General features: G+C 42.6%; 1 protein-coding gene across 2 annotated transcripts in view; it reads right to left on the bottom strand.

Moving 5' to 3' along the window:
- The window catches only part of znf407 (zinc finger protein 407), a 96,924-nt gene extending 84,517 nt beyond the window's left edge, over window positions 1-12,407 (bottom strand). Inside the window, exons 1-2 of one of the 2 annotated variants that reach the window (XM_017683661.2) lie at window positions 12,328-12,407; window positions 236-3,229 (exon numbers count right to left, since the gene is read on the bottom strand). In XM_017683661.2, the coding sequence (XP_017539150.1) occupies window positions 236-3,209 (2,974 nt within the window). In that variant the 5' untranslated portion in view covers window positions 3,210-3,229; window positions 12,328-12,407. Of the gene's footprint in view, window positions 1-235; window positions 3,230-6,509; window positions 6,556-12,327 lie in introns of those variants that run through there. The other variant, XM_037531003.1, reaches the window with a different exon arrangement.
- Window positions 12,408-15,812: the final 3,405 nt, after the last annotated feature.

Raw genomic sequence — 15,812 nt, 5'->3', positions numbered from 1 at the left:
AATTTTTTTTTTCTTCTAACAAAAGGACCTGTGTCTGTTATAGATTGTTTATAAAAACAGAAATGACTGCCCTGTGACAAAGTGCATGAAAACTGATTACTACACAATATTGACTACTAAAATAAAATATACAATCCGTGCCCCAGTCCAACACAGTTTGGTTAGATCTAAGGTGGGTTTGAGTGGTGAAATAACCAGAAGTTGCTGGTGAACCAATAAAAACAGCCTGTGGTACCTGTGTGTGTGCGCACATGAGCCAGGAAAGCCATGGAGTTGCTGCTCTTGCAGACTTTTCCACAGTATTTACAGACACTGCCCTGGTTCTCCTGCCGTTCTCGGTTGATTTGCTCTGTGTCCTCTAGAATGTACTTATTAACCTCTCTCAGCAGTTCCTCGTGTTTCTCTTTGATGTGCAAGAAAAGCTCCTGTTCTGTCCCACAAAGCTCACTGCACCGCACACATTTGAAGCTGGCGCCCCCTTCTGGAAGCTCCTCCACACTCCCTTGTTCATTGCGCAGGTGGGCAGCACTGCTCAGATGCTGTTGCAGGTTGCTGTCTGTGTAGAAGGACTTTCCGCACAGCAGGCAATGGAAATGCTTCTCCTTGGATGGATGCTTCATGGAGATGTGGACATTCAAGCCGCTCAGGCCATCAGCCAAGAAGCCACAATCTTCACAGCGGATCCGTGGGTTCGGAGCAGCTCCTTTAGTGCCTGCACTTTCGGCTAGCCTTTGGTTTTTCACCCCCTGCAGGCTTGATGCTCTGGTGGTTGGTTTAGAGTCTCCTTCAGTCACCTCTTGCAGGGCCTCAGTCTGTGCTTTAAGATGGAAAATGCATTTATCAAATGGAGTGGCTCTCAGACGCAGGTTCTCACCATCAGCTTTCACCTCCAGTGATTCCTCATCTTCATCTTCGTCATCCTCCTCAGTGTACTCCATTACATGTTCGCCTGGACTGTTTGACTGCACCAGGCCACACATATTTTCAGCAGAACTTTGGTTTGGCTCTTTGGTCTTCGTGACCCTTTCTAAGGTCATATCATTCTCTACTCCATCTGTTCTTTCTAGAGCTTCTGCTGAATCTCCTGTCTCTTTAGCTGAGGGTTTCTTCATGTTCTGGTGTGCATCTTCAGTAAAGGTTGTTTGGTTAGCTGATGCCAAGTGTTGATTCACCTCAGCTGAATCTTTTCTGTCCCTCTGCTGCAGGTAGGTGTCCCGTTTCTGTTTGTGTTTTTCTGTGGCCATGTGTCTGGACATCTCCCTGTGTGTCACGGCATAATAACTGCATGCCAGACAAACAAACTCAAAGTCCCGTTTGTGTTTGCGCCGCACATGGAGCCTAAGGGAGGCCATAGAGTGGGCAACAAAATCACAGTGACTGCATGAGTTCACCAGGTCGTACTTGTTTTTTTTACATGGTGCCTCACTCAGAGTTTGCTCCATTTCATCACTGTCTTTTTCGTCTCCGGTCGCTCCTTTCATTTGTGCAGCCCACACCACCTCATCCTCACTCACTTGAACTGCCTGCTCAGTGTCTAAACACACCACGGCCTCAGCAGCCCCGTCTGCCTGCGCTCGTTTAATATGCTTCTTAGTCTCGCAGTGGCGATCCATGTCCCCTTTAGTTACGCAGTAATAGTTGCAGAGCTTGCAGAAGAAGCTGTACAGGCGACTGTGCCTACGGCGGATATGCACGCTGAGGTTCGTGGGATTGGACGCAATGAGGCCACAGTGGCTGCAGGTGGTTACATGACTCGATTTCGGTCTCCCACGCTTTCGTCTGTGAGTAATGCTTCCCTCAAAGTTTTCTTCTGTTGAAAAATTTGCAGTTTCCTGAAACTCTGGGACATACTTAGAAACACTCTGAGGCTCTACCTCTCTCTTACCCCCTTGCTCACTCATCTCTTCTCTCTGTTCTTCCTCTCTCTGTTCATTGGAAAGAATCACCAGAACCTTTTCCACGCAGTGCTGGTACAGTGGACTGGTATTTTTCTCCTGAGCAGCTTGCAAGTGGAGGGGTGCTTCCAGGTGTGCCTGCATTGCCTCAGCTGTGCAAGTGTAAAAGTGGCACATCTGGCAGTGCAGCCTGTTCTCTGCACCATGCTGCAGTTTCATGTGCTCAACAAGCAGGATGGAGCTGCTGGCTGTGAAAGAGCAGCTGCTGCACTGGTGCTCAGAAGTGCCCCCTGTAGAGTCAACTTTATCAACCTCGAAAGATGTTTCTCGCTTTTCTAATATTTTTCTTCTGTGCTTATTGCTCATGCAGTGCTTCTCGTAATCACACTTGGCCACACATGAATACGAGCAGAACTTGCAAAAGTAGTTCATTACTTTTGTGTGTCGTCTTTTCACGTGCATCTCTAGACTAGGCCTATCTCGAAATTCATGTCCACAGTAAGAGCATGCATGCAGGACTTTAGGCTTTGGGCATCTTTTGCTAGTTCGTTTACCCGCCACATCAGAGCTACAAGTCAATCCAACCTGACCGTTTTCTGTACCTTCATCTACTGTCTTCATTTCACATGTCCCATACTTTCTGTTGTCACCTAATGAAGGGTCAATCATTTCCAGAAGAATCCGTGTGGGGCTGGAGATGTCCCCTGCTGACTGATCACAGTGATTCTGTGTTGTTTCAGCCTCATTACCAGGAGACTGGTCTGGGCTGTTTTCTGTTTGATAACTGGAAGTTCTTTCTGATTGTTTGAGTGGCACATTTTTCGGTGACATTAGTAATGTCATTTCCGGCTGTGTAGGTACTGCTAAGTGTTCAGGCTGATATGCGTCTTCTCTGTCTGTGTATAGAATGTTTTCCATCTCTTTAACATCAGAAAGAGCTGATTCTCCACAGTTCTTCTGAGAGACATTTTCTGCGTGGGAGCTCAAAGCCCTCTGAGAATGTTTCCTTTTAGAGTGAACTTTCAGTGCAGTTGGGTTTTTTGCCACAAAATCACAAAAAGAACAAGCACAAATGTCATTTTCCCCCAGGTAGCCAGGAGGGTCTGCCTGTGTGGATTCAGAGTCATCCTGAGTTCCTTCATTTTCTTCTGACAGAGATCTATCTGCTCCACCAACATTAGTGGTTTGGGGCCTTTTAGGTTCAGACGGAGCGCCCTCAGTGTCTGGCTCACTGAAAGAAGGCCCAGCTTTAATGTTTTTGGCCATTTCCTTCCCTGACTTTATTTTCCTCTTCAGTTGATCCAGCTGTGGCATTATCACTCCATCAGACTGTCCTGTGGAACAGATGAATAAATATCAATACATAAGAAAAGAAGGCTGTTTTACTATGTGCAAAAAGCTGTTGATGCATGTCTGATGGTTTGCTACCCTCTAGTGTTCTCTTACAGAAATACAATAAAGTGTTTTAAAATAACATTTTTTGTCCATTCGTTTAGTTTTAAATAGTTTATTTTAGCGAAATCCTCCCTACCTTTACATCTGAACAATTTAGCTCTCTACGATGCTCTTTTAGTACCCACTCACGTTACTGACCTATGACCAAATTTTGTTTGTGACAAAAGTGACCGATTTGCCTCCGACCACAGGTTTCTGTTGGCGATCTACAAAAAACAGTTGCCGACTGAAAAACCAGGCTAAAATCGTGTAGTGTGAACTAGGCATAAGTGGCAAGGCAGAAAACCAACACTGAATGCCCGTGACCTTCGATCCCTCACGCAGCACTGCATTAAAAACAGAAATCATTCTGGATATTACCACATGGGCTCAGGAACACTTCAGAAAAACATTGTCAATGAACACAGTTTGTCGCTCCATCTACAAGTGCAAGTTAAAACTCTGCCATGCAAAGCAAAAGCCATATATCAACAACACCCAGAAATACTCATCTGAGATGGACTGACGCAAAGTGGAAAAGTGTCCTGTGGTCTGACAAGTCCACATTTCAAATTGTTTTTGGAAATCATGGCCAAAGAGGAAAAGGACTGTCCGGATTGTTATGAGCGCAAAGTTTAAAAGCCAGCATCTCTATTGGTATGGGGGTGTGTTAGTGCCCATGGCATGGGTAACTTGCACATCTGTGAAGGCACCATTAATACTGAAAGGTACATACAGGTTTTTGAGCAACATATGCTGCCATCCAAGCAACATTCTGCACGTGTTACAACAGTGTGGCTTCGTGGTAAAAGAATGCGATACTAGACTGGCCTGCCTGCAGTCCAGACCTGTCTCCCAATGAAAATGTGTGGCACATTATGAAGTGCAAAATACGACAACGAAGACCCCGGACTGTTGAGCAACTGAAGTTGTACATCATGCAAGAATGGGAAAGAATTCCACCTACAAAGCTTCAACAATTAGTGTCCTCAGTTCCCAAACACTTATTGAGTGTTGTTAAAAGGAAAGGTGATGTAACATAGTGGTAAACATGCCCCTGTCCCAATTTCTTTGGAACGTGTTGCAGGCATCAAACTCAAAATGAGTGAATATTTACAAAAACCAATAAAGTTTGTCCGTTTGAACATTAAATATCTTGTCTTTGTAGTGTATTCAATTGAATATAGGTTGAAAAGGATTTGTAAAATCATCGTATTCTATTTTTTTGTTTTACACAACGTCCCAACTTCACTGGAATTGGAGTTGTACCAGCAGTATAATAATGATTTGATGATATATTCCTCTGGGTTCTCCGGTTTCCTTCCACAGTCTAAAGACATGCAGTTAGGCCAATTGGACATGCTAAATTGCCCCTAGGTGTATGAGTGATTGTGTCTGTCTGCCCTGCGATGGACTGAAGACCTGTCCAGGGTGTATCCTACCTTCTGCCTAATGACTGCTGAGATAGGCTCCTATTTTTTAGATATATTGATTGAAACAGTGATGTTAAGAATTTTAAATCTTTTTTTTTTTTTTCCCCCATTTTAAGTGTTGCTAAACCAACACCCTACACATTTCTCAACAAGGACGTGCACAAGGCCGGGCTAAATGACTTCTTTGTCTGAGTTGTCTCTGGAGAAAAATAATAATAGTAATTTGATGAAATATAAATAGGCCATAACTGCTACACTATATTGATAAAAGTATTGTCACCCATCCAAACCATTGAATTCAGGTGCTCCAATCACTTCCATGGCCACAGCTGTATAAAACCAAGCCCCTAGGCCTGCAGCCTGCTTCTAGAAACATTAGTGAAAGAATGGGCCGCTCTCAGGAGCTCAGTGAATTCCAGCATGGTACCATGATCGGATGCCACCTGTGCAACAAGTCCAGTCGTGAAATTTCCTCACTATTAAATATTCCAGCCATCTGTCAGTGGGATTATAACAAAGTGGAAGCAATTGGGAACGACAGCAACACAGCCATGAAGTGGTCGGCCACGTAAAATGACAGAGCAGGGTCAGCAGATGCTGAGGGACATAGTGCGCAGAGGTCACCGACTTTCTGCAGAGTCAATCGCTACAGACCTCCAAACTCAATGTGGCCTTCAGAACAGCTCAAGAACAGCGTAGTGAGCTTCATGGAATGGGTTTCCATGGCCAAGCAGCTGCATCCAAGCCTTACATCACCAAGCGCAATGCAAAGCAGGGAATGCAGTGGTGTGAAGCACCGCCACTGGACTCTAAAGCGGTGTTCTCTGGAGTGACCAATCACACTTCTCCGTCTGGGAATCCGATGGACGAGTCTGGGTTTGGCGGCTGCCAGGAGAACGGTACTTGTCTGACTGCATTGCGCCAAGTGTAAAGTTTGGTGGAGGGGGTTTATGGTGTGGGGTTGTGTTTCAGGAGTTGGGCTTGGACCCTTAGTTCCAGTGAAAAGAACTCTTATTGCTTCAGCACCAAGAGATTTTGGACAACTTCATGGGAACAGTTTGGGGATGGCCCCTTTTGTTCCAACATGACTGCACAAAGCAAGGTCTATAAAGACATGGATGAGCAAGTTTGGTGTGGAAGAACTTAACTGGCCTGCAGAGTCCTGACCTCAACCTGACAGAACACCTTTGGGATGAATTACAGCAGAGACTGCGAGCCAGGCCTTCTCGTCCAAAATCAGTGTCTGACCTCACAAATGCGCTTCTGGAAGAACGGTCAGAAATTCCCATGAACACACTCCTAAACCTTGTGCAAAGCCTTCCCAGAAGAGTTGAAGCTGTTATAGCTGCAAAGGGTGGGCTGACATCATATTAAACGCTATGGGTTAAGAATGGGATCTCACTCAATTTCATACATGTGTGAAGGCAGACGAGCGAATACTTTCGGCAGTATAGTGTATAATTAGACCAAATTTAATTGCCATATCACCCAAACTTTCATTACTTTTTGACAGACATGCCTCAGTGGGCCTTATGCACCCTTTCATTTAAGACTGTAAAATCTAAACTAAGTGTTGATGCTGTGTGAGAGATCCAGGTGAGTCTTTTAAAGTTGTTGAAATGATTGACAGTTGGTATAACCAATGGGATTCCCTGTGAACAAAAATGTCAACATATGCTCCTGAACAATGCAAACAAAACTTTCACATTTGCACGTCACACAATTTTCCCTTATATTATGCTATCACCTGCGATGGACTGGTGACCTGTCCAGGGTGTATCCTGCCTTCCGCCCGTTGACCGCTGGGATAGGCTCCAGCACCCCCCCCCCCCCCCTATTAGAAATGGATGGATTATGCTATCACACGAACCAACCTTAGTGGATTAGCTGGCTAACATAGAAAACATGCATTAGCTTTTTTTCTAGCAGGTGACATGTTCTTGAACAGGTAGTGATGAATTTTTAACCAACAAGCAGATGTAGCTAACAGAAGTCAAATTATTTTTCACTATGAGATGCTAACATGTAACATTAATGTTCAAACTGCTAAACTGCATGTTTTTTTTTTAATGGAATGTTTATAGTACATTAAAATTACCGTCAGCAATGCAGGCAGCTAAGGGGAGCGTAGTTTTGCTGGATTCAAACATTTAGTAGTGCAGCAGGTTAAGAATTATGACAGGAATGTCAAGCAACCTTTTCCTATAAATAGACTAACCCCAAAAGCTCCAGTTCAAAGAGCACTGAAGAATCTGGTGATCAAGTAAAAATACTTCTAATAGCAATTGTGAAAACTGCAATGGTAAGGCTAGAAAATATTTTACATAAATCCTATATAACATTTTGTGCATGGTGAAAGTTGACGATTCAGTCAGACATTTGATTAGATGCAATGATTAGAACTGTTGAAATAGCAAAGTATATGTAAGGTACTAAGGTACTAAGGTGTTTTAAGCAGTCGTTCTACCATGTGCAAGCAATTTTGATTGGGAAAATACTATTGATAATGCTACTCCTCATTACGATTCTAATTAATGCTGATACTGAGCATTAAGTGACATTTCCGGACAGAAACACATGAAGATGATAATGACCAAGTGTGAGAGAGTTCCTATGAGACAGCCATGCCAGTAGCAGTAAAATAAAGATAGATACTGTGGACAAAAGTATTATTAGGACTAGATGGCAGCGTTAAATTCAAGATGGAAAATCATACTGTTATTAAACTAGTTTATAAGAAACTATATCTGGGATAATGTGATAACTTACATGAACAACTATTAAAACAATTTACAAATGTAAAATTGATTTATGGTTAGTTAAATGGCTATATTACCCTCAAAATGTCTGTGCATGGCCCTGCTTCTCAGTGTAACAAAATTACATGATTATCTGTTGTTCATTACATTATATAGCTTTAGAATATCAGGTAAACAGAACATCTTATTTATGTTGTTAGTTGCATGTTGACTCAGATTCAGATCCAACTAGACAAAATAAACCAAGCAATTGTGACTACATTGTGGGCCTTTTTTCACAGTCTATGACAGGGGTTCTCAACCTTTTAGTGGTTAAAAATAAATAAACAAATAAATCATAGTAGACTGATATCCACTGCATTAGTTGTTATGATTCAGAGCTAAATTTAAGCCTGCATTTAACCTGTGGCTGCAGGTTTTCATTCCAACAATGTAGGAGATCACCAGATCCAGATCTGCCAAAATGAAAAATAATTAAATTTAAAAATTACTCCATAAGTATGAAGAAAATAAAGTATATATTTCTTATTTTCATAGTAATTATACACATTATTCCTTTTCCTGCAATTATACATTTCACAATTTATTTACTTCTGTATTCATTTTTTATGCCAATGTTCATTTTTATATTTTACATTTTATTACTGATTTATTAAGTAATTAATTTATGTATTTACATATTTATTTATTTATGTATTTCTTTGTTCATATGATAATGATAAAGGCTCTCCTGAAGGAGGAAAAGAGGGCCTTCAGATCAGGTGACAAGGAAGATCTGTTTAGAGGAAACTGGGAAGGAAAATCAGGGAGGGAAAGGCCAACTACAGGAAGAAGATGGAATAACAGCTGCAGAACAATATCTGTGGGGTTTGGAAAAGTCTAAAAACAATTTCTGGACACAAGGAACCCGACCCTCAGGTTGCAGGAGACTAAAAATGGATGAACAATCTCAACCTGTTTTTCAATTGATTTGATCACCCCTACAGTTAACCCTACTGCAACCCCCCTGTTCTGGTCTCCCATGGTACTGCCCTGCCCTCTCTCCCTCAATTACCCCCCTATTTACAACTCTCATCTCACAGTCACCCACCACTGATCTCTTTCTGCTGTCAGCTCAACCCCCCTACCTGCACATTCCAGCAACCAGTCCCCCTGCTCAAATATGTGCCTTACAACAGCCCAGGTGAGAAAAGAGCTCAGAAAGATCAAAGTGAGGAATGCTGCGGGTCCGGATGGCATCAGCGCCAGGCTCTTTAAGTCCTGCACAGATCAGCTGTGTGGGATAGTTGAACACACGTTCATCAGCCTGAAGCTCGGGAAGGTACCATAACTGCGGAAAACATCTTGGGCGGTACCGGTGCCGAAGATACAGCAACCAAAGGACCTCAGTAGCTACAGGCTGGTGGCACTGACGTCACATTTGATGAAGATGTTAGAGAGGCTGGTCCTTGTGTATCTCCGCCCTCTGGTCAGCTCATCTATTTACCCACTCCTACACAGAGTTCTTTCTCACCTGGAGAATCCCGGGAGCACTGTAAAAATCATGTTCTTTGATTTCTCCAGTGCCTTTAACACCATACAGCCTAGGCTCCTGAGGGACAAGCTGGGGACCACAGGGGTGGATCACCACCTATAAAACTGAATTCTAGGCCACAGTATATGAGGGCAAGGGACAGTGTGTCTGACATGGTGTTGAGCAGCACAGGGGCCCCGCAGGGTACAGTCCTGGCACCGCTCCTCTTCACCCTGTACACAGAAGACTTCATGTACAGCTCACTAAACTGCCATCTACAGAAGCTATCTGATGACTCAGCAATCATCTGACTCATTACAGACGGAGACGACAGAGAGTACAGAGAACTGACCCAGGACTTTGTGGACTGGTGCCTGAGGAACCATCTCCTGATTAACGTGGGGGAAAACCAAAGAGATGGTGGTGGACTTCCGCAGACACAGTCACTTTCCTTCACCAGTGAACATCCAGGTAAGGGACATTGAAAGGGTGGGCTCTTATAAAGTACCTGGGTTTTCATCGTAACAATAGACTGAACTGGTCAGAAAACACTACTGCACTTTATATGAAAGGCCAGAGCACCTCTACCCGCTCAGGAGACTGAGGTCATTTGGAGTGCAGGGGGCGCTCCTGAGGATTTTCTTTGACACTGTTGTGGCATCAGCCATCTTCTTCGGAGTGGTCTGCTGGGGCAGCAGCATCTCAACTGCGGACAGGAAGAGACTTGACCGACTTGTTGAGAGGGCCAGCTCTGTCCTGGGAAGCCCCCTAGACCCAGTGCAGACGGTGGGAGACAGGAGGATGTCAGCCAGACTAGCATCCATGCTGGAGACTGACTGGGCAGCTCCTTCAGTGACCGGCTGCTTCACCTCAACTGTGTGAAGGAGTGCTTTCGCAGGTCCTTCCTGCTGCTGTTAAGAATGTCCAACAACACTGCTCCCAGTAGAACCCCCTCCACCCATTGGACCTCACACACCTACAGAACATACTGTGATCTTATCACCTTTTCCTGTGTGCAATGTATTTTTAAATATCTCTACAGTGTAAATACTGAGCTTTGTATTTATAAAGTTTATATTGTAACACCTCACCGTCACGTGTGAAATATAAATCAGTACATCATGAGCAAAGCTCCATGTGAATTTCAGACAAAATATCCTTACAGTGTAAATACCTTAGCTTTTTTATTTATTTATAATTTTTTATTTTTTTGTGAAGTATAGAGTTTATATTTTTTATGTTTATTTTTATATATATTCTCTATATAATAACAAGTAACAAATTGTAAAAAACCTTATTAAATAGTTAACAAAGTAAATTACTTGCTTGTTAATTCTCTTCTTGTTATTTCTTCTTTCTTTCGTTGCTGGCCCTTTGTTGACATACTACTTAGAATTTCCCCGTTGTAAGACTAATAAAGGACTATCTTATCTTAATGAGGGGGCATGTTTTTCATGTTCAGGTTTAGCAATCTTAGCGATCAAGACCAGGAGAAGACTTAATTAAACTGTTCTTTCACCAACTCCAAAAAGAATTAAAGTGTCACGGACAGAAAAACCTTATGATAAATAACTTTGGCTAGTTTCCACAGGCAGTATGTGAAAAAGGCATCTAAATGTCTGGGTGTGATCTGAATTTTGCCAAAAAAAAAAAAAAGCCGATGAACCCCTCCTCCAAATTTCTGAACATTACAGGGTCTACCTCTTTATCAGCAAACCCAGCAAAATGGACCTCTCCGCCACAGCCTCCACACCAGACTAAATAATCCGTACTTGCATTTTCAGTCAGAACAGCCAAGAGTCTCCCATCTCTGACTATCTGTTGCCTGTAAGTGGACATTGTCTTGTCTTTAGTTACCGCAAGACATGCACCATTGATCTACAGGTGTTTTTTAATGTTAATTTCTATGTATAATTTTTTATTTTTAGATTCATTTTCATTATTCTTTGCAATTAAATTTCATATACTGATTTACTGAGTCACTTATTTTTAACTTTATTTTATTTTGCCAGATCTGTTCCACCATAACGATCAGCAGTTTTAACACTGCAAACACTAATTAAACAAGGGGAGTCAGGTGTGCTCTGGCTTGTTTTGAGGGAAAACCTGTAGCCACATCGGCCCTTTGTGGATAAGACTGGACACCGCTGATTTAAGCTATACTTCTAAATGATCATCTACATGGTTTCCTTGTGTGGGTTCTCCTGCGTACGGTTTTAGCACAACTAGCCAGCAAATTGAACACAATTCCACTGTTCTACATTCAGCCGCACAGGCAGCGGAGTGGCTGGAAAGCTAATGGTGGCCAGTTCAGGGTCGAGCATGTAGGAGACTCGTAGGATGCACACTTAAGTTATATAATCAGTTAACAACTTTAATAGAAAGTATTATTATTATTATAATCTGCCGTTTGCTTTAGATCATAAGCTTTATTCCAGTCTGTAGCACGAGATACATTTACATTCACGGCATTTGGCAGACGCTCTTATGCAGAGTAATTTACAATTTGATCAGGACTCTTGTTGGTATAGTGTACGGTGTTTACCCAGGCGGGGCACTGAACCCCAGCCTACAGCGTGGAAGGCAGAGGTGTTACCCACTACACCACACAGACCGCTATATACCCACTACACTACACCAACCACTACACAGAAACACGCAGATGATCAGCTGAACTCCGCCGTGGTTACAAAGCTAATAGTAGCCAATTAAGAAACTAGTTTATACTTAAAACTTTAACTTAAACTACATATAATCTGTAGAGCGCAGAGCTCCGAATATAATCAGCGCTTTAATCAGATTATAATCGGCACTCAAGGTTTAAACCCATGATGCTAACTAGTTAGCCTAGCTGACTGAAGGCCCAGCTGTACGATAAAACATTCATACAGCTCTTCATACTGCACATCAAATAAAAGCGCATAAAGCGCAGAAACCCCGGCGCGGCGGGATGTTTATTAAATGTAGACGCGCTATTATTTTTATTAAAACGCTGCTACGGTTCAGTTATCGGACAGCATATCCACTTCCTAGTGACACAAAGGCTTGAGCGGCGTGGTGATCGTCCAATAGAAAGAGCGGAATGTGCGCTTCGCTCCAATAGGCATGAAGGGGGCGGGCTTTACGATCAGGCTCAGAAACGACGGCAGCGCAGAGGCCCAAAAAGACTATTTACGACCGCCAGGAAACGGCGCTTTAAGCGCTACAAAACGAAAAGGACGTGTTTCGAAATCGCCTCTAAAGATACCGCACACACCGGAGCCACCACTCTCACCGCCGTGTTCCTGCTTTACCTCTGCTTTCCCCGCTTTCGGTCACTCCGCGCTTTCCGTTCCGGTCACCAGCGGCGCGCCGTACAGTGCCCGTGACGTCACGTCCCTGCTGCGTAAATAGAGCGCACGTTTAGCTTGTAAGCGAGCACAAGAACGTTTCACACCCCCTTTTGTTTCAAGTTTATTTGTCTTATTTGTTTATTTGCACAACACGTCAGGACATTTATGCATTGAAATGCTTGTGGTGAGGCTCAGCTAGTCGCTCTACAGACAGTAAATAAGTAAAATAAATAAAAAATATTGAAATATATTAAATTATATTAAGTATACACAAAATATAGTGAAATATACACAAAACATAGAGACAATGTACACAAAATATAGTGAAATATGCACAAAACAGAAATATACACAAAACATAGAGAAATATATACAAAATATACACTAACATGCAGACAATATACACAAAATATAGTGAAATATACACAAAACAGAGACAATATATACAAAACATAGTGAAATATACACAAAACAGAGAAATATACACAAAATATACACTAACATAGAGACAATATACACAAAGCATTGAGAAATATACACAACATCAAGAGACGATATACAGAAAATATAGTGAAATATACACAAAATATAGAGACAATATACACAGAATATAGTGAAATATGCACAAAACAGAAATATACACAAAACATAGAGACAATATAGAATAGAATAGAATAGAATTCAACTTTATTGCGTATGTCACAGGTACAAGCAACGAAATGCAGTTTGCATCCATCCAGAAGTGCTTAGCAGCAATATAAATATATATCTTACAATGTACAGTAAGTATAGTATATACAGGTTAAAAAAAAATATGAGGGGGTATGAACATGAAGGGGGTTATACAGGTTATAAACAAGAATGTACAGGTTATAAATATGAGGGGTATAAGTACTATGAACAGGTTATAAATATGAAGGGGTATAAAGTACTATGAACCGGTTATAAATATGAAGGGGGATAAGTATGTACTTATGAACAGGTAGAGTATTTACACAGTATATACAATAATGGGCAGTATATACAGCAGATGTAAGTGCCGGTAAGTGGTGTTGAGTGGTGTGTAAGTCTGTGTGTTATTGGTGTGTGTTAGGGTACAGTCCATTGTTATTTGTTTAGATGTCAGGAGGCAGAGTTCAGGAGTGTGACAGCTGTTGGAAAGAAGCTGTTCCGGTACCTGGTGGTCTTAGTCCGGAGGCTCCTGTAGCGCCTCCCAGAGGGCAGGGGGGTGAAGAGTCTGTGTACTGGGTGACTGGGATCTTTGATGATTTTCCCAGCCCTCTTCAGACACCGCTTCCTGTAGATGTCCTCTATGGCAGGAAGTGGTGCACCGATGATGCGCTGGGCAGCTTTCACCACCCTTTGCAGCGCCTTCCGGTCTGAGGCAGAGCAGCACCCGTACCATACTGTGATGCAGTTGGTCAGGATGCTCTCAATGGTGCAGCGATAGTCAGGAAGTCCAGTAACCAGTTGCACATGAGGGAACTAATACCCAAGTCTGTGAGTTTTGTGATGAGTTTTGAGGGGATGACTGTGTTGAATGCTGAACTGAAGTCTACGAACAGCATCCTGATGGAGGTATTTTTATTGTCCAGGTGTGAGAGGACAGAGTGCAGTGCTATGGAGACTGCATCTTCTGTGCTCCTGTTCTTGCGGTATGCAAATTGGTGGGCGTCCAGGGAGGGGGGGGGGGGCAGGATTTGAGCTGTGCTAGGACCAGCCGCTCAAAGCACTTTGTGATGATGGGGGTGAGGGCTACCGGGTGGTAGTCATTCAGTCGTGATGGTTTGGAATTTTTGGGTATCGGGACGAGGAGGTGGTTTTGAAGCAGCTTGGTATCACAGCATGGGCCAAGGACATGTTGAATATGTCCGTCAGCACTCCTGCCAGCTCACCAGAACATGTTCTGAGAACACATCCAGGGATGCCATCAGGACCCGCAGCCTTGTGGGCTTTAATCCTGCCCAGCGCCACTCCTACATCGGTGGGAGAAAGAGTCAGTGGTTGGTGGTCTGCAGACACATCTGCTTTGGTTGCAGTTGTTGGGTTCCCTATCTCAAAACGAGCATAGAAATTGTTGAGCTCGTTGAGGAAGGAAACATCAGAGGAGGCGGGGGAGGGGTTGATGGTCTTGTAATCTGTCATAATCTGGAGTCCTTGCCACATACGCTGGGGATCGGAGTTGGAGAAGTGTTCTTCTACCTTCCCTTTGTAGTGGTGTTTGGCCTTTTTGATGCCCTTCTTCAGCTCAGCCCTGGCTGCACTGTAGGCCTGTGCATCTCCCGACCTGAAGGCGATGTTGCGGGCCTTCAGCAGGAGACGAACATCCCGGTTCATCCAAGGCTTTTGGTTGGGGTACATGGTGATCTGTTTCTGGGTGGTGACACTGTGGTGGAGTGTGGTGGAGATGTGGTCCAGTACAGATGAGGCGTACTGATCCAAGTCTGTGTGAGTGAACATATTCCAATCAGGGTTTTTAAACCGGTCCTGGAGCACGGCGTCTGTCCCTTCTGGCCACACTTTTATTGTCCTCACAGTGGGTTTCACACGTTGGATGAGTGGTGAGTATCGAGGTGTGAGGAAAAGGGTCAGATTGTCCAATGTGGGGGAGGGGTGTTGCTTTGTATGCCCCAGGCAGGTTTGAATAAACATGGTCCAAAGTCTTGTACCCTCTGGTGTGGCAGAAGACATGTTGATGGAATCTGGGGAGGACTGTTTTCAGGTTGGAGTGGTTGAAGTCACCAGCAACAATAAAAGCAGCCTCAGGGTGTTTGGTCTGTTGTTTGCTAATGTCTGCATGAAGTTCTTTCATAGCCAGCTTAGCATTAGCGTCCGGGGGTACATACGCTACAGTGATTATGATGCAGAGACGATATACAGAAAATATAGTGAAATATACACAAAACAGAAATATACACAAAACATAGAGACAATATACAGAAAATATAGTGAAATATACACAAAACATAGAGACAATATACACAAAATATAGTGAAATATACAGAAAAAACAAAAATATACACAAAACAGACAATATACACAAAATATTGTGAAATATACACAAAACATAGAGACAATATACACAAAATATAGTGAAATATACACAAAACATAGAGACAATATACACAAAATATAGTGAAATATACAGAAAAAACAAAAATATACACAAAACAGACAATATACACAAAATATTGTGAAATATACACAAAACATAGAGACAATATACACAAAATATAGTGAAATATACACAAAACAGAGAAATATACACTAACATAGAGACAATATACAGAAAATATAGTGAAATATACACAAAACATAGAGACAATATACACAAAGCAGACAATATACAGAAAATATAGTGAAATATACACAAAATATAGTGAAATATGCACAAAACAGAAATATACACAAATCATAGAGACAATATACACAAAATATAGTGAAGT

The sequence above is a fragment of the Pygocentrus nattereri genome, chromosome 19 (genome assembly GCF_015220715.1).
Source record: "Pygocentrus nattereri isolate fPygNat1 chromosome 19, fPygNat1.pri, whole genome shotgun sequence".
In the NCBI taxonomy this organism is placed as follows: domain Eukaryota; kingdom Metazoa; phylum Chordata; class Actinopteri; order Characiformes; family Serrasalmidae; genus Pygocentrus; species Pygocentrus nattereri.
Note: the sequence above shows the minus strand (reverse complement) of the source record. Positions and strands in the feature narration are given on the sequence as shown.